Source organism: Zonotrichia leucophrys, chromosome 3, assembly GCF_028769735.1.
Source record: "Zonotrichia leucophrys gambelii isolate GWCS_2022_RI chromosome 3, RI_Zleu_2.0, whole genome shotgun sequence".
NCBI classification, from domain to species: domain Eukaryota; kingdom Metazoa; phylum Chordata; class Aves; order Passeriformes; family Passerellidae; genus Zonotrichia; species Zonotrichia leucophrys.
The window spans coordinates 70,549,000-70,568,992 of record NC_088172.1 but is presented as its reverse complement, the minus strand read 5'-3'; the positions used below and the strand labels follow the sequence as shown (position 1 = coordinate 70,568,992).

The window sequence follows — 19,993 nt, the reverse complement described above, 5'->3', positions numbered from 1 at the left end:
AAATTATCATTTTACTTTACAATTCCCCTTTCTGAAATTTAAGCTGGATAACTGGAGCTAAATTAGCTTCTGCACTCAAATGGCTTGGATTAGCATTCAAGCAGATAGTACTTGGATGTGATGCCAAAGGTAGGTAGGACTTTAGAATAGCTGAGGAATAATTCTGTTGTTAATTTGTGTCCTAAATTTAGGTCAAGTAAGGAGAACAAGGGTGTGTTGTCCAACCAACAAGGTTGTTGCTGCTTTCATTTCTTTTGCAGCATCTTTAAGAAAATCCCTAATAAGGGAAATTTTCAAAAATTTTGGAACATGTTAAACTACTTTCAGTTCTTACAAGGAATTGAGACCTTCATGTAAATGACCTTTGTACACACACATAGGGTCATGTGTGTGACCTTAACAGCTGCAGCTTGGAGAACTGACAGCACGAAGAGGTTGCAGTTGGTTAAAAGTGGATGAGATGTATGACAGCTGTTGAAAGACTGAAATCTGGTTTTTGTGTGCAGCTGGATTGTATCTATTTAAAATACAGTATGGTGAAAAATATTTAAGCATACAGTTGAGAAATGTTTTTTGTGGGTAATCAGCATCCTGCTGATATTGTGATCTAAAAGAAGCTTCCAAGTTCAGCATGGAGTGTTTCACATTAGCTTCTGTAATAGTAAATCATAAAAGTGCAAAAATGGTGTATGAACTAATGGTAGAAAAGGGAAAATAACTGGCAGACTATGTATTGATACAATTTTCTGTCTTCTCCAGGTCACTGTTTAACTGGTCCATGTCTCTTCCTTGCAACATGGTTTTGAAGAAAGCTGTTGATAGCTTGCTTTGTTCCATGTGCCACATCCACCCAAATTATTTTTCCTTACTGATGGGATGGATGGGTATCACTCCTCCTCCAATGCAGTGTCAGCACAGACTGTCTATGACTGATGACAGCAAAAAGCAGGACCTTAGCTCATCTTTGACAGATGACTCTAAAAATGCACAAGCCCCTCTTGCACTAACAGAGTCTCACCTGGCTACTCTTGCTGCCTCATCTCAGTCTCCTGAAGCTATCAAGCAGTTACTGGACTCAGGTTTGCCTTCACTGCTTGTAAGAAGTCTTGCTAGTTTTTGCTTTAACCATACTTCCAGCTCTGACTGCAGTGCACAATCAATGGATATCAGCCAGGACAGGCTCAGGAGGCACCATGTTCCACAGCACTTTAATAAAATGCCCATCACGGCAGACCTGGTTGCTCCTGTTCTCAGGTTTCTGACAGAAGTTGGCAACAGCCACATGATGAAGGATTGGTTGGGTGGCTCTGAGGTCAATCCATTGTGGACAGCACTTTTATTCCTGTTGTGCCATTCTGGTGCTACCTCTGGAGGACACAATATGACGGCACAGCAGAGCAGTGCAAGGTCCAGCTCTCTTTCTTCAACTGTGACCACAGGATTGACCACTCAGCAGCGGACAGCAATTGAAAATGCAACAGTTGCTTTCTTCCTCCAGTGCATCTCTTGCCATCCTAATAACCAGAGACTTATGGCACAGGTGAGAGGGAAAAATAATGTTTTAATGCTTTGAAAACTTTCTTTGTTTTTACCTTTCTTTATAATAACTTGGGGTTTTGTAAACTGTCATTGACTGGCAAAATTTATATTAAAATTGTTAGCTTGTTGATTTGAGTCTGAAACATAAAAAATGTTTTGGCATGGTTGTGCAGTCCTTTGTATAGATTTCTCTTCCTCTTGGTTTAGAGAAACAAACTTTTGACTGAACTCCAAAAGACTGTTTAAGTGGATAGGGCTAAACTTTTGTGAAATGGAATTTGAACAGCAAGCTTCACACATATTTTGTATTAGTAACCTAAGGAGATTTCCTGGGAAGTTTGCTTGTGCAACCTGTGTCCAAGGAAATACAGGATATTGCAGAATATGGCTTTGCATTTGGCGTTCTAGAGCAGATTCAGCAATCTTTGTCACATTCATTAACCTTGCAGACCTAGCTGAATGCAAGTATAATGAAAAAATGCTTTTTCAGCATTAAAAATAATGATACTCTAGGAACAAGTAGACTTCAGTAAAAAATGGAGTCAGGTCTTTGTTAATGGCTGGGAATAATAATGCATTATGCCATGGGAAATGTTCACTTTAGGGATTCAAAAGCTGGTTTTATGACTACTTTATTTTCATTTCTTTTACCTTTTTGAGAAATCTATATGTTTACAATTACTTTGCTGGAGTCAGCGTTTTAAACTCTTATATTAAGGGCCTTATTTGCTGCTGGTGTTTTCTTCAGTGGTGCTCATTTCTGAGCTGGTGTGGTAACTGGAAGTGGATCTCAGACACTGCCTACTTTGGCTGTGCAGAGCTATATTTTATAGACCTAAATGTAGAAATATTTTAAACCTGATATCATTTTGCCTTCTCAGGTTCTCTGTGAATTGTTCCAGTCCTCTCCTCAGCGTGGGAACCTCCCAACCTCTGGAAATATTTCAGGATTTATTAGGAGGCTTTTTTTGCAGCTGATGCTAGAGGATGAGAAAGTGACTTTGTTTCTTCAGTCCCCTTGTCCAGTAAGAATTTTTGATACCATATGGTAAACGTGGGATAAATTTAGCCTGTGAATCTTAAGTCTGAGTATATTCAACTTTGTTTGACATGTTAGCAGCTTTTTTCTGCTGTACACATGATGGAATTTTGGAAAGGAAAGTGCTGTTGAATTTTAACTCATCATTTTAGAAGGAAATTCAAGGCACTGTGCTACAATAACACAAAATATTTGTTGGAAATGTACTTCTGAAGGATCTGACAACTGAAATTGATCTTACAGAAGGCTTTTTAATAGTACCCTTACACACTAGCAATAAATACAATATCTGTTCAGTAGTCCTTAGCAGTATCATTAAGGATCAGTCATAGTCAGAACTGGCTGACATGCTTCAGCAGTTTGCCAAAATGCCATGAATAGAGTGACAAATATGTGAATTAAATTATAAAGCAGATGTATGCTTTATGGTTCCACATGCTTCACTGGAACAGAATTACAATTGATGTCTGAAGTGCTCTCCATTGAAGGCTGTGACTAAAAAATTAGGGCAAAACCAGAAGTTTCTTTAAAAGATCTGATACTCCCAGATAAAGATACTCCAGAAAAAAGTATTTGCTGCTTTGGTTTTTGCATCTCAGAAGTAAAGCACTGCAGGAGAGAACATGAGAGGGAAACTGGATCAGATAGCATAAAATGGAAAAGGAGGCACAAATACAGTTTTAGCACAAACATGTAAATGTTTTAAATTGGCTGAATAATTGTTAACAAGTTGATTGATAATGTCAAGGCAACATAAGTTACCAGATTTCTGTTATTTTACATACAACAGATTTTTACAGAAGCTGTTATTAGATATGTAAAAGCAGAAAACATGTCTTGAAGTTGTCATAGTTCAGTTTCTTTTAATAAAACACTGGGAAATTGTGTTCTTAGTGAGATGATTGTTCCTATAACATGCAAATAGAAACCTTAAAAATAAAGTGGATGTACAGGATATACTTCTAGAATATCCAACAACATAACCTTTCAAAGATTGATTCCTTATTTTTATATTAAAATTTCTTACCAAAACTATTTTTCAGAAGCTCAGTTCTGGTTGTCAGGAAATAATTTTTTTAAAATTGCATTGCACAACAATTAATTGGTCCTGTGAGTTCATATGCATAAACAGGTCATCAGGGCTGTCTAAAATACATTATGGTAAAATATTTGCAATGTTTTGACTAATAGTGACTTAGTTACCTTTCATAATAACAAAAAGTAGATATTAAGTCTTGAATAAACTTTCTCCTCAAGTGAGAGCAACAGAAAAACATCATCTTTCTCTACTCTAAGTACGTTGTTATTTTTTAATATTTAATTTCAAAGTTAAGTTTTTGTTTCCTAAATAATGGCAAGTCTTAGGCATGTGGTTTTTCTCTCATATTACAACTATGTAAAATGATTGGGTTTTTTAAAGCAGAGATGATATCATACTGTTTCTGGTCCTAAAAATATTGTAGGCTTTCAAAACAAATTATTTGGAGTTAAAAAGCTAAACATGTCCTAGTTTGATGTATTTTTACTGTTTACCTCTGAAGTTGAAGGATGTATTCATTTTCTTTTTTAGCATACTAAGGATTTAGCTTTATCTAGCTGATGTGGCTTTATGAGAACATAGTGATTTAACTTATTTCTCAGTCTTAATGTCATAATTAATGTTGACTGTTTTTTCCTTTCAGCTCTACAAAGGTAGAATTAATGCTACTAGTCATGTAATTCAACATCCAATGTACGGAGCTGGACACAAATTTCGTACTCTTCACTTGCCTGTCTCAACAACTCTAGCAGAGGTTCTTGATCGTGTGTCAGGCAAGTTTGCAATAGTTCATGGGGGTTTTTTTGCTTCTTTTTTAAATGCAGTTTAAAAAAAACTTACATTGTTTGTCTGACCATACAAATCATACTGCAAATATCAGTATTTAAAACACACTGTCTTTTATCCTTTTGTTAAATTTCCCCAAATTTTGTCAGTTAATAGCCTGGAACTTAGTGGCACATCTCAAGGTGGAGATGTATGTCCTGTGAAAAGGACCTTGATAAGGGCTCCATCTAATTTCTGTGGTTATACATTTGTCTGCTCTATAAATACTTGCATTTGCTTACTAAATGAAAAATGAAAAGTATCATTTACTTTTAGATATTAATTTTAAAATTATGCTCAGTGAGAGGATAATGTTATGGCATTAATTTATTTACTTGTTTTTTAAATTTCAGTCCTTTCAGTTATACTATTTGAATATACACTGAGAGATGAATCTCTCACAGACCATAATATGGATTTTGACACCTAAATGGTAGACATCTTAATCTTAAAATGAATCCCACCTTTAATTTTAGTGGTTATTTAATACTTCAGGAAACAGAACTATATGTTGAAGATTATGGGGAATATTTTTTTAAAATTTAATTAACAAGTAGAATTCATACTGAAGATGTCATCTCCATGCCAGAGCTCTCTAGGTAAAACCAGGCAAAATGCAAGTTGATTCTCCTCTAGTAATAAATAGAATAAAAGTTGTTTGGACATGTTAAATGAAGAATCAGTTTTATACATGTCTAGTTTTAAAAAAAAATAAACAAATCCAGGACTTCCTCTTTACTCTTAAAATGTGGTTCTCAGTAATACCAAAGGAAAGTCAAAGATTGTTAGAGCAATTATGTTTTTGTCAAATAGGAGATGATGTGCACTGAAGGGTGTGCTCTTAGTTGCCTGTTCATCTGACTAGATATGTATGCTCCTAGATGTAAGGTTTACTTGATTGTGGAACTCTTGTTGAGTTTACTTCTTTGGAACTCAGGGTAGATCAACTTTTTATTTATGAGACAGGTTTTCATGGAGTTAAAAGCAACTATTTATTTTTTATATTTATGGAAAATTTTTACACTTACAAATTTGTTGGGGCAATAAACATTACCTAACAAGCTGATAGGAGTACTAAAATATTATTTGGCAGAATACTAGAAAGGAAAAGATGGGTTTTAGGATTTTAATAGAAAAATATCCATTCCTAGTTAAACGCTTGAATCTTATTTAGGAATAGTTCACTATTTCTGATAGAATTCTGTATGTATTTACTGTCCAGAGAGTCATGTGTGAAATGTGACTCAGGTTTTTCTGACCACAAACTGCACAAGGATCTCATTACTGTAATGGGTGGGATGGTCACGTCGCACGAGGTAGGGATCAGTTGCTGAGCAGGGACATAAACTGTCCTGAGCAGCTGCCTTAGTGGTGCCTTGTTGTCAGCTTTGTAGCCAGTACTAATGAGGTCTGGAGAGGAGGATGTGATGATGTGGTAGACTGTCATGTCTGAAATTGAAAATGGTGCTGACTTGGTAGGGCACCATAATTTAGGGTTTGCTGCTGCGTTGTTATGCCTTGGCTTTGTGGTTCTTGTATGGCATTCTAGGAGGTCCATGGTCAGGACAGAGTAAAGAAGGCTTGACTATAAGAGGAGCAAGCTGAGTGTTTAGGGTGAGAGAGAAAAGTGGTGGACTGGGGTAGAAAATAAAGAAAAGGCTGTCACCACTATAGCAATAGAAGTCATGAAGATCCTGTTCAGAATCTGTCCATTGGGTTAACTTCTTTTTCTTTACTAGTGTTAATTTCTCAATTTAACCATTTCATACTTTCTGCATTAATAAGTCACAAGACCCATATTCAATGTGTACTTTTTTCCCAGCTTTAAAAAAAAAGAGGGAGAGAAAGGGGTCATGAAATCATTGATAGATCTGCTGCTTGCATCCCTTCACCACAGGAAGAAAATGTGCAGTACACAGCAGATAGGATTGCCTGCATGAGTACCAGTTGTTTTGTAGTTCATGCACCTTAGACTTGAGTTACTGCTGGAGTCAGAAAAACTGAACAACAAATCTGGATTTCATCTGAGTAGTTAAAATACCATTGCTTAACCTTCTTTAATAATTGTATTAATGACCTTTAAATTCCTCAGCAGCAAGTGGACATTGAGTCCATGGGATAAAACTAGAACAACTCAGAAATTTAATAATAATAATAGTAGTAGTAATAATAATAATGAAAGTTTTTTAAAAGCCAAAACCATACACAGTCTCAAAGATAATTTGTATGTGTGTATATATGTATACACACACGTTTGTATGTATACACACAGATCTATGCAGAGAGAGTGTATTTGTGTGCATGTTGAGTCCTAAGTGGCAGTAGTTTCACACTGTGTATCTCTTTTTAGTCTCCAGTGCTGTCTAATACAGACATAACTAATGTTTTCAGGCACAAACCATAAAATATTTCCAGGCAACCAAATCACATCCCTTTCAGCACCTCACCCACTGGTGACACACAGTTAAAGGTAGCTGCATGTTACTTCTAGGTCTTGAGTCTGGTTGTACCTTAAAGCTGCTGTGGCTATGTGGAAACAAACTCAGAAGCAATTAGAGAATTACTTAGCCATTTTGGTGCCAGTGTTGTACTACACAGGGTATGAAATTGTCCATTGTCACCAATCATCAGTGATTTAATAAGTTAGATTAGATTTAATAATGTACTGATAGTTGTGAGCTGTGCTAGTGATTGAACCAAAATGGTCGAACTGCAGTAATCCAATGTTCTCTTAAACAGCTCAAGATTTGGTTGTGTAATGTACTTCAGGCATCTTCCAGTTTTCTCTTCCAAAGGAAGAGAATTTGCCAGTTTTGGTATGTAACAAGAAATATCCAGACCCAAATACAAGATCATGTTTAAATAAGTCTGCAGCCATCCTAGAAAAAAAAAAGTTTGAATATTTCTTTTTTTGTTGGATTTTTTTTCCTTTGTTTTGTTGTCAAGATTTTTTGTGGGTTTTTGGTTCATTGGGTTTGGGTTTGGCTAGAGATTTTTTTGCTTAATCTCATTTTTGGTTGATTGCAGCGGTTTAGTGTTTTTTAATGTGAAAACACTTGACTCATCAAGTAATGGCTTTAAACTTACAGATTTAAATTGTCAAAGAACAGAGTTTTGGGGGAAGAAGGGGACAGAATTGCTATAATACCTTAATAGGTAAAAACATATTATTGCTGCCTGTGTTGGAACTCTGAAATGCTACAGTAGTTGAGAATAGCCTTGTTAACAGCTTAGAAACTAATAAAATCAACTTAGTATCTTGAAATGCTTTTCTTTCCTCTCTTTCTTTGTCCTTATCCCCTCCATTCCCATATAGATACACCTAGTATTACAGCTAAGCTAATTAATGAACAGAAGGAAGATAAAGAAAAGAAGAATTATGAAGAGAAAGAAAAAGTTAAAGCAGAAAATGGATTTCAGGACAATTACAGCGTTGTTGTTGCTTCTGGTATGTATTTTTCTTCTATCTTTTATAAAATGGATCTTTCTGGTGTTAAAAATGTGTTGGGGGAAGAAAATATCTACCAATAATTAACTTTATTACTAGTGATGGTTAGAAATATCATAGCAGCTGGTACTACAGTTGTAATGTAACTGACTGTTAGGCAAGGAAGGTTGATTCCTGGTGAAACAGCTGCCTCTAGTAGATTTTACTGTGACAAATTTGTCAATTCTATGTACACCTAAATATATGTGTCAGTGACACCTTCGTGGATGCTGTTGCTAGGGTATTTTACAGCATTTTTTAAAGACACCCCTGGAGCTTGGAGGGTATTACTGCTTCTGCTTTTTGCAGTTTAGCTGGTACAACAGGGTTTAGTCACCTCTCTTCTGAAAATATGCTTTGGAAATAAAAGGTATCCACATATTTTGCATAACAGCTAATGGTACTCTACTAAAAACTGTCAAATGGAGATTTTGGCATAAACCCATGTTATTCCACTTGGAAACAACTAATACTGGAGTTTGTTTCAAAGCATTCCGTTTATAAAAACTATTGAGTCAAACATTCAGAAGCCTCTCATGTAAGCCCTTTTTCTTGCAAAAATGCAAACCTTTTGTTGGAGCATATAGATTGAACATAGTAATTTTGCAGTGGTACACACACAAATGTTCCAATTCAGATGATGGCTGTGGAAGTCATTAGTCTTTCAGTTTGAAGTTGATTAATGAACTTCAAACCAGTCCTTTCCTATCTAGCTTTCTGCCACTATTGAGCTACCTCAAGTTCATTCACACTTCATGAAGCATAAAGCAGAGATGCTGATTTCCTCTGACTTTTGGCACCAATATTTCTTAAGCTTTTTATTTCAGGTTTTTAGATGTACATATAACTTAACACAAAGGCTGAACTGGGCAGCAGTTTCACTGAACTTGGTGTGCATTTAAAACAACATATCTATATTAATTACAGCATCTTTATCTGACAAAATAGTTACAGTAGGTGCCACTTAAGTTAAACATGTTTTAGTAGTATCTAAAATATTAATAGGTCCAAGGAAAGGGTTAAAACACAAAAAAATCTAGAAAAAAACAAAAATACTAAGCCAAGTTTGAAGATAGGGCATAGCACAGTCAGCCATGTCATTCCAGTTACATCGCTCATCCTACTGCATGATATAGCTCATTCTCTATTAAAAAGAAACCGATTTCAGGTTTTTTTTCTGATATTTCCAATTTTCTCCAATTCAGTAAGAGTTTAAATGTAAACTTACTTAATTTGGATTTGTTTTACTGCCTGTTTGTCAAATACTTTCTTCTATTGTAATAATTTTTCATATATTCTGAGGGTTTTGTAGTGTATTCAGAATCTCAAGAAGTTGGAAGTGTTTACATTTTTACCTATGATAAAATTAATAGAGGGAGAAGATGGTATTTGCAGCCTGATCTTCCTGAAGCAAGCTAGTCTAGTGTACTGAGATTATTGGACAATGTGTTGTACATTAGAGCTGCTTCTAATGATCAGCTGAAACCAGAGTGTATTACAGCATTTGAAGTGTGGATCTTGTTAGTTTTGTGGCAGCTCTTGGTCAATGATGAGTTAGTAATTGTCTGTCTTTGTCTGTTGACCTGATGGCTTTTTTACCTCTGTCACCTGCACAGAAGGGTACTTGATTGCAGTATGATTTTGCTGTACCTTAAGTCACCTTAAGCTGTCCTAAGATAAGGCAGTCTTGCTGTGTAGTAACAGTAAGCTCTTCTGTAGCTAGTCTACCACCTGATTTTCATGTAGTGCTTACTTCAAATGTTTTGAGGTCAGGGAACTTGGAAAGCGCATGTAAAGCCACCTTTCATCACATGTGGTACTGTCAGTACTGCAGCTAAAGTCACCTTTGTAGGCCAGACAAGGGGTTATTAGCTATAATCTGTGCTGAAATGTCTGTCAGTTTGGAAAAATTTGCCTTTCTTGCCTTCAGGCGAAAAGACAGCCTAAAAACATTTTGCTCTAGGGCCTATTGTGAGACACTCTTCAGTGACAGCAGAATCAGAATAGCTTTTGCTCTTTTTTTGCATGATATCATCTAGTTATGGTTTGGTTTATGTTTGGGGCTTAAGAGAATGCACAGTCTTTTCACTAAAAATACTGGGATTATATCTAAATATGTTTTATACAAAAATATTGTTCTGGTATTTTATTAGCCAGTGAGGTAAAGTTCGTATATTTTTCTATCATTGAAGGTTTTGAGTGCGTTTTATCTTGGCAAACTGAAGGTATGAAATAATAGAACAACTTGAAATTTTTTACTTCTGTACTAGGTTTGAAATCTCAGTCAAAAAGAGCTGTTTCATCCACCCCTCCACGCCCACCATCGAGGCGAGGAAGAGTGATGGCAGATAAAGTTGGTACTTCTTCCTCAGGAGGAGAATCTTCCAGCAAGACCATTAGTGTTCCAGTCTTTCATCTGTACCATAAACTACTACCAGGTAACTTTAATACATTTTACATACCAAAATTATGGTCTTTTCAGTGGCTGCAACATCATCAGTAAGTTGTTACAATGGTAATGGGCATTAGCATCTTGGAAGTGTGGAGCTGGTAAACAGCTTTCAACTGGAAATCACTGCAACATCAGCAACTGCAGCATTGTAGCATCATAGCAGCTCAAAAAAATGTGGCAATTATATTGATCTCCCTTGAAGTTTAGTACCTTATTCCTAAGAAAACTCTCAAAACACTTTCACTCACAAATGAAAGCAGGGTGGGTTTGAAAGGTGACATCATAGGTTTTCTTCCACATAAACAAGGCAGAACTGAACTGGTACCAATGCCCTATTACTCCAGGTTCTAAGTGGGCAGCCATCTTGCATTGCTCTCTGAAGGGTTGATTTGCCAGTTCAGGAATACTCTTGAGTTCTATAACATATGTGTTTTAAAAACACAGCATGTCCTGAGCAGTTGGTCATGTTCCACGTATATCAGATGTGGTATAGCAAGATTGGCAATCTCTCTTTTTCAATAAGAAATTGTAGTGACTTAGATCAGGAATAAAAGACAGAACCATGAGTGAAACGCTTCATTATTCTGCAGAACAGCTTCTTGTCTGGATCCAGCTAATGGAATTAAGGGGTTAACTTCTGATAAAAGTCATTTTCACTCAAAAATCCCTAAATTTAAGACTTTTAATTTAATTATCCAATTACCAGCTTTGAGGCTATCCTCTGGCAATTATTAGCAGGATAGTATACCTGGATTAAAATATCTAAAATTGATGAGTGTCCTGGTTCAGGGCAAATTTGGGAGAGAACCCCCAAAGGGGCTCCTCTAGAAAAGCAGATTCAATTGGCCCCTCCCCCAACTGGTACTGGAAGAAATACCTCCTTGGAGAAAAGTGGAAAAAACCTGTTTATTAAACAATAAAACCTAAACAATATTAAACAATAAAAACCCTTGCTGCTTTAAAAGAGATGACAAACTGAGCAAGTTCCCTCCCTGGGTTGCAGTTCAGCTCACTCAGTCTCTGATCAGTCCCTCCAGCGCTGGAAATGCCGTGGCCCAGGCCTGGCCTGGTGGACCACAGGTGTGGGCTGCTGGTGCTCTTCTGGTGTTCAGGCCAGAGCAGCTTTAAACAGGTCCAAAGAAAAGGAAAAAAAAACAGTCCAGGGAACTTCTTTGCCTCAGCTAGCTAAAACTAACTTAAACAAAGGAGAGCTCTGTCCTGCTGTCTGTCCATCTGCAGACAACACAGCCAGGAGCAGGAATGTGGAGGAGTGAGTGCAGTGTCTGAAAACAAACTGCGGGCTTCTTCTCTCCCCCCTTCACTCTCAGAACAAGTCTTAAAGGTGCAAAACTTATTCTCCAGCATAAACAGAACAGACAACTGGGGATAAAAGCATCATATAGTCAAGCGAGGACAATGAGCAGAGCCTGGTGGGATGAGACCAGTGCATGGTGTGCCATGATGGATGGTCACAGGCTCTTCTGGAGGGTGGGCAGATCAGGCACAGCATTGCCAGGCAAGGGAGGGGGTTGTCCCACTTTGCTCTGGGCCGGCCTCCCCTCAGGTACTGGGGGCAGTTTAGGGTGACACAATATAAGAAGGACTTAAAGCTATTAACGATAGTTCAGAAGTGGGCAATGAAGAGAGTGAAAGGCCTTGAGGGGAAGCCGTGTGAGGGATGCCTGCGGTCACTTGTTCAGCCTGGAGAAGAGGAGACTGAGGGGAGACCTCGTTGCAGTCAACTTTCTCATGAGGGAAGGAGGGGAGGGACAGGCACTGATCTCTTTTCTAGTGACTGATAACCAGTGACAGGACCCAAGAGAATGGCCTGAAGTTGTGTCAGGGGAGGATTAGGTTGGATATTAGGAAAAGGATCTTTCCTCAGAGGGTGGTTGGGCACTGGATCAGGCTCCCCAGGGAAGTGGTCACAGCCCCGAGCCTGATGGTTCAAGAAGCACTTGGAAAGTGCTCTCAGGCACATGTTGTAACTCTTGGGGCTGTCCTGTGGAGGGCCAAGAGTTGGGCTTTGATCCTTGTGAGTCTCTTCCAACTCAGGATAATCTGTGATACTGCTGTTTTGGAGATGAGATGAAAACCCAGTGCCTGTTTTCAGTATGTAGCTGGTAAATGTTGACTGTCCTGCAATGGTCATGTAAACCTTTCTTTATTTGTGATCTGGTCGTGTCTTGCACAGCAGACTGTTATTACCTTGTACAGTGGCAAGGCATTTTGAGTTTTTGCTTTTCTTAAGACATAATCTTCAATTGAAGAAACAGATTGTTACTAAGGAACTCTTAGATGTTGTTTTACTTGATTAAGTGCAATCACGATGAAATGGACATGCTATTATATGATCCAACTCTAAAATATTTAATGTGTAAATCTACTTGTTTTCAGACAAAATTTTTCAGCCTTCAGATTAGCTTGTAATTTCAGGCAAGAACATATTTGCAATCAACAAAGTGGCCAAAACTTGAATTAGAGTAATCAGTTTGGACTGTATTGCATGTGCATTTCAAGTCTACATTGCTGTGGAGAAAAGTGATCCTGGCAGTGCCCTTCTTTTTCCTTTTTTTTTCCTGCTGTCTTGACACAGGAGTAGTGAGCTAGGCTTGGGATTAGTAGGCCTGAGAAAGAATTGCCAGTTTCTTTGTTTTCCACTTTTTTCAATATCACCTGTTTTACCTTCTGGTCGCAGACACCTCTCTGCTCCCACAGTTCAATGGTGCTGCATAGGTGGTGTTTAATAGTGGGGGGCAGCCAGTACCCACTTAAAATGCACATCAAATTACAGCCTTAGCCATTTGTTAAATGTGCCAAGTGCTTGTGCTCTCAGCACAGGGCTGTCTTCGGGAATGCTGGCATAGATATTTTTGATGATTGGTTCCAAACTGATGGGGCCCCTTTTCCCAAGAGAACAAATGGTAAAATTTAGGCCTTAGTTTGGAGCCAGATGATATTTAGTCTACTTGGCTTTTGTGATGCAAGTAATGAACAGCACCTGTATATGTATGTAAAAGTAACCCAGTCAGAATTTTCCTCTCTGACTTGATGCCTTTATTGCCTAGGTCAGCCATTACCAGCTGAAATGACACTTGCCCAGCTTCTGACTCTGCTGTATGACCGCAAACTCCCTCAAGGATACCGATCCATAGACTTGACAGTTAAACTTGGTTCCAAAGTCATCTCAGATCCAAGCTTATCAAAAACAGACTCATTTAAACGTCTTCATACAGAAAAAGGTGAGTGTTCTTACTTTTTTGGTATACTCCTTTTAAAAATGTTTTTATTTTGGACAAAAATTGCTTTGATTTTCTTGATGAGAAACAGCAGTTTTTTTGTATTTTCTTGGATAATTTTCCTGAGCTATTCTTTTCCAGATAAGAGCTAAACTTTGTGATTAAGTACTAATTCATTCCCTAAATTGTATCTATAAGATGCTCCAATATGGTTGCTCTGGTTTCACTTTTCTTTTTTCATTGTAATGTTGTATGTGATACAATTGTGATTGTATAGATACAGTATATTTTATTTCTTGACATGTATATCAGTTCTCTCTAGTAAGTAAGTCTAAGTGTTTGTGCTGGTAACCAGGGCAGCTGGAGAAGTGTCATAACTCCAGTAATACAGGAGCTGTTTGAAACTATATGAGTTAGAGAAGCCTGTGAATTTTTTTTATTGAGCTATCTTATGTACCAGATGCTGCTTTGAAGAAGGAGGTTTCTCTCAAGCCATCTAAGCAGATCTTATAACTCCAAATTTTTAAAGCATTTAACATTTTCTAATATGATGTATTTATTGATAGTACTTCTGCCAATTGTTTGCTATCTACTTGCTGGGGAAGGGGAAAGGAGAAGATCTATCCCAGGAGTCTGTTCTGAAATATTTTTATATCATTCCTTTAGGCAAGACTTAGAGAAATGGGACTTTGAAATTAAGCTAATTGTAATTGGCTGATTATCAGCCTGCTGACACGCATGGAATTCCAAAATTAATCATTCAGTTCTTTTCAGACAGGGGCTTGTTTTAAAACCTGTTCACTCGATAGTCTGTTTCTAGAAAAGATAAGAAACAGAACTGTTGAAAAACTATTATCATTTTCTTGATATCTGGTCTGAAATAAGCATTTCATGACTCTATATAGTGCTTGGATATACATATCTCTCACACTATTAAGAGATAGATCTTTTTTAAATAATACTTTGGCTTACTTATGCTCTTTATTTAAATTCTAAACATATAGTAAATATTTTACTATTTGAATAAAACTCAAATCATTAGAGAAGGTTCAATTTAGTAGTAAAGTTATGTGAAGACATAAAGGTCCTCTGAACTTAATTTATTAAGTTATTGGGCACTTTTTTGTTTAAATTTGAGCTTGTCATTACAAATCCATTGATCTGCGGTGATATACAGCAAAATATTAGTTATATTCACAATGACCACTCAGCAATAATGAAGGTCAGAGCTACTGCTTTTTCTTGCTTAGTGTGTAATATCTAGAGAAATCATTCTTACATTTCAGTGCTCCTTTACTTGCTACTTAAAGTAGACCGCAGGTTTTTTGACACCTGGATAGATTTTTGACCTACTGGATAGATTTTATAGGTTCACATGGTGTCTCTAGTCCTACATTTCCTATTACTTGAGGAAGAGTGCCATTTATTAACATTTTTTTCTGCCTGCTTCAATGCCTTTTTTGAGATCAGCAGTTTTCCACAGTGAAGTGCATGACTTCACTGAAAACTTGGAAAATGCTCCTGGAGGTGAAATGGTTTCAGTTGGATTATAAGAAAATTAACTAAAGCAAGGACTTGAAAAGCATACTTAAGTGTAGCTCCTTGAGTGAATATTGAAGATGTTACTGTGTTTGCACTCACAATGAAAGGATTTTCCTGTAGCTTTACTCCCTGAGAACTTACTTTTCAAGTGTCTTTTCCAGAGAAGCAGTTTTCCGTGCTTTATCAATATCTCTGTGTTTATATTTTCTCGTTGTCTTCCTTTGGGAAGGCTTACAGCTTTTTACACTGCAAAACAGAGGGGTGAGGTTTTTGGTCAAAATCTTTGTTTTAAAACCGTCATTATGAAGGATATCTAACATTTCCTGCAGTCTGATCAGTTCATGCCACTGCAAGCAATTGAGTTGCAAATCCTGTTCAGCCTAGTGAGGTGGAATCCTCCACATGTCTGGTGGAAGGCGGTTCCTTGCTGATACCAGCAAGTTTGTGACACCCTCACCCACTGTCTGTGGGGAAAAGGAGCATTTCCACACAGGTGTCTGCCTGTGTCCTTTAGAAGAGTGGACATCAAAGCTGTATGTACTGAAAGTGTTATGATTGGACATTTTCTTACAGGGATTATCCTGCTTTGAAGGTATCTGTGACCTTTTCTTAGTCTGTCTGTGAAAGACTTCTTCAGACAGACAGACTTTTCATAGTCCTTGTTTTTGAAGTAGGATGAATTGATGTACATATTCCTACATGTCCCTGATTTAAGCTTATTAAATCTTACACTTTGATCATATTGTTCCAAAGCAGAGTGATCCTCCCACAGTATATCAGTGATGTCCTTGTAACATGGTGCTTCTTGCATGTTTTAAAGTTGAGAATTAGGATGGGGAAAGACCTGCTGTTTCCTATTCCCTTTCAAATTAGGAAGAAACAGTTTTAAAAGGTGAAGTATCTGTTAAAAGATGCATTGTCTGCTTTTTAAATGTTTTTTCATAAGAAATTTATTTTGATAGCTGCACAAGTTATTCATTAATGTGCTTCTGTGTTTTTACAAGTATATAATAAATAATAGCGTGTGTGCTATATATTTGGAGTATAACTGAGGATTATGATGAGTGTCAGAATGTTCACGGTGAAGAGATACTGAGACCACTTGATCTCTCCTGCGTTTTGATGTGGCTGTACTGTGAAGATGTGGAGGACCCCTGCATTACATGGCTTAAAAATATAATCTGCAAAACAGATTTTTGGATTAAATATACAGAATATTCACTGAAATTTGTCTGTGGCAATTAGCAAAGAGGGCTGATGTTTAGCAATAAGGAATTGTGGTAGGGTTTTGTATATTCTGTATATACTGGTGTGTGTAAGTGCATAGAATATTCATTTTTTGTCTGTTGTACAAGATATTAGGGTGCTTAGTCATAAACTGGGAGGATGGAGGTTAGCAGAAAGTTAGAAATCCAGATCATTATCTTTTTTCATGAGGAAGAATAGAATTAAATCTCATGGCTTTTGCAGAGGGTCTTTTTGACAGCTCACAGAGAGGACATGTGAAAAGCAAAACAGGTTAAGATTTAAGGTTATCTTTCCTTTCTTCAGCTATAAACTCTTTATTGGAGAATAACAAACCTACACTTAACTTCTAGATGAAAGAGTGTTAAAAAGTATCATAACTCCAAAATTAGCAAAGTCTTGAAGGCATAGATCAGATTCTAATAAAATATGAAATTCTAATTATTAACATGTAGCCATGTGTAAATAATGCTGAGTTTGACATGGATCTGCTGTCACTGGCAAAAGGCACTGTCAGGACCCAGGACATTGCTCTGGCTGCCCTGGGTGATTCGAGACCCTGCCAAGGCTCAGAGACCTTGGCACGGAGTCAAAAACACCTGTGCCTTTGATTTTAGCCCATGGAAAAAAATTAGCAACTTTGTGTGAAGTTTAAAAGCCACAAGAGTTTGAGTAGAATGATAGTTAATTTATCACAGGGTGAAAAAGCAGAATTTTGGGGTTTTAGAATGGGGGTTCAAAAAGCAAAATGGAGGAATCTGGGTGTGTCCTGTCCTTCTTCTCCTTCTTCTTGTCTTCCATCTTCTGCTGTGATGGTGACACTTCTGGATTGGTTAAGTGTAGAGACAGACTGTCTAACATAGGTGATAGGTATTGGAAAATTATTGTAAATAAAGTACACGTAGTTCTTAGTATAAAAAGATAACACCGCCCTGAGGGCGGTCAGTGTGCCACAAACCGAGCTGCCAGGCAGATCTCAGCAGGTCAGAGAAAGAATGTTATAGATAAGGAAAAATAAACAACCTTGAAAAGCAGAACTGACGAATCTCGACGACTTCTTCGGTCGCGGGGCTGGGAAAAAAGATTTTCTGTTACCTTGGGCGTCATCTCGACCACAGAAACCCGAGAAGGTACCACTAACACGTTTATTTTCTATTGTTATTCTTGTATTTATTTCAGGTTCTTGGCTCAGTCTTTGCTTGAGAAGGAATCAGTACTTTTGAAAACCACTTTTAAATGAGGACAAAGAAATAAAGACAGTGTTGATGATATATATTAATTTCTTTTATGTTTGTTTTTGTAGAGCATGCAGATTTACTGGGACCTTGCCCTGAAGATGAAGCCATCAGTCCTGGGGATGAGTGTATGGATGCAGTTCTAGATGAATCACTTCTTGAAACCTGTCCCATTCAGTCTCCACTGCAAGTTTTTGCTGGCATGGGTGGATTGGCTCTTATTGCAGAGAGACTCCCTATGCTTTATCCTGACGTAATTCAGCAAGTGAGTAGAAAAAAATAAGTGTCGGAAAACATGCTGAGAGTATTTTGTTTGTTTGTCTGAGGACAGTATTTTCCTTGTCTTTCCCTATAGTTCAGTTTAACTTCTCAGTTATTTGGGGAAGATACTTTAAAAGAGGCAAGTGGATAACTCCACAGCCCTGTCCAGCTGTGCATGTGCTTCCCTGTCCATGTCACAGACTGCCTGAGTAGCTGTGGCCTTGTTGGGACCAAGGCAAGCTGCTTCTGTTAGTTTAAAATATCTTGGAGGATGCAGTAAAATAAAGTTACTGATGTATTATAAAGACATACTTGCTTATCACTTAGTTGTTTGTGCAAGTGTACCCTCATAGATGTTTTTATGGTTAAGTGAAATGCAGTTCTCAAAGATGATGTAATTTTATTATTATAAATAACAGTATCATCTTAATTATATTAATATTAAGAAATAATAGATATTATTTGTGTGTGTGTATATATATATAATATATACTTATATATAATATATACTTATATATATATATATAATTCCTCTGGATGCACTGATAGACATTTCAAAAGTGTCAGTAGTGGCACTAGTGTGGAATTACTCCTTTGGCTGCTGTTTTAAGTACACACTGCTAAAAAGGGAAGAAATAACCTGTGAATTATTCAGATTCTATTTGACAATATTTTTGAAGCTTTTGGTGAATACTCCTAACAGGAAATAGTATTTATTCCCTTTGAAACTGAATTAATCATGAATTAAGGGTATCATACTAAGGATATGAATTAAGATTACATTATTCACTATCTTGACTGTAAGATTATGGCAACCATAGGAACCCTGTAGTGAGACTGGATAATTAATATGTATCCTTTGTAAATAGTTCTACAAAGGCCTTAGAGGTCTAGTACCAATGCATTTCAAAAATTACAAGTTGAAGAAGTATTTACATAAACAGTTACTGTGTTATGAATTCCAAGAGGGATAATGTGTACTCTGTATTGAAGAAAACTGATATGTAAAATTCTGCAAGACGTGAAAAGTAAGTTATGAACATGAGAAATTTCATTCCTTTTTTCCTTCTTTTTCTATAGTCCTAGAAACTTACTGTCTTTTCACAATATCTTAGCTTGAGATATATGATTAGATTCAAATACTGAATAAGAATTCTGCAAACCATAAAAAAAATTAAATACAGTAATACCAAACAGACTGTTCAGAGTGAAAACTGATGATTTCTCCAGACCCTTAATTCTTTAATTTTACTTTAATATTTCTCCAAGTCACTGGAGAAATGTGAACATAATTTGAATAAATGCAGTAAAACGTGACTCTGACTTTAAATTAGGAATTTGGTATTCTGAATAATTTCTGCAAAGGCTTTTCATATTCATCTTTTCCAGTTTATATCAGTCTGGTAATAAAATTTTAAATAAGTACTAAAATTCTAAATATGATCAAATCAGTTTATCTGAATAGCATGAAAGCTTGACACCTCTGTGACGTTTAATTATGAGAGGGACTTCAGTGTCATAATTTCATTTAAATTGTTTGATTGTGTCTTGGGGCACTGTTCAGCTACTGCCCCCTTAAACTGTGACTTTATAATGCTTGACTGCACTGTCCTCTGGTCATAGAACAGACTGTTCTGTTGGAGTATAATAGTAATAAAGCCTTCCAAATCAATCAAAAGTTCAAAAAGCTCATTGCTACAACTAGCTACAAAACTGCTGAGATACCTGAAGTTATTCTTTGTTTTTAAAAGCATTATGATTAATTTTTCTTCTTTTTGCAATATGTAACTAAAAATTAAATACTTATGGTCACAGTGTTTAATGCTAAAAATAAATGGCCATTTCTTATTTAAGAGTATAGTACATAAATGAATCTTTGTATTTACCTCAGAGTAATTTGTGTGTCTTACACCTCTGTGTTTAAGCAGCACACTTTAACTGAGGATTTTAGGTTGCCACAATACGTTTGATTGCTTGTGTAGGCACAGCTTTGTAGCGCTGTATGGAAAATGCAACAAGTATGCCCTTTTAAGCCATTTGGCATGGTCCCTGTATCTGCACATGGTGGAGTAATTCACATGATGTCTTTT

At 36.8% G+C, this 19,993-nt stretch overlaps 1 protein-coding gene across 3 annotated transcripts in view; it reads left to right on the top strand.

The window, feature by feature from the left end:
* Positions 1-19,993, top strand: part of BIRC6 (baculoviral IAP repeat containing 6) — a 175,687-nt gene that overhangs the window by 97,071 nt on the left and 58,623 nt on the right. For all 3 annotated transcript variants that reach the window (XM_064708739.1, XM_064708740.1, XM_064708738.1), the window contains exons 55-61: positions 760-1,540; positions 2,421-2,564; positions 4,261-4,390; positions 7,759-7,890; positions 10,200-10,367; positions 13,450-13,623; positions 17,711-17,907. In XM_064708739.1, coding sequence (XP_064564809.1) covers positions 760-1,540; positions 2,421-2,564; positions 4,261-4,390; positions 7,759-7,890; positions 10,200-10,367; positions 13,450-13,623; positions 17,711-17,907 — 1,726 coding nt within the window. The remainder of the gene's footprint in view (positions 1-759; positions 1,541-2,420; positions 2,565-4,260; positions 4,391-7,758; positions 7,891-10,199; positions 10,368-13,449; positions 13,624-17,710; positions 17,908-19,993) is intronic.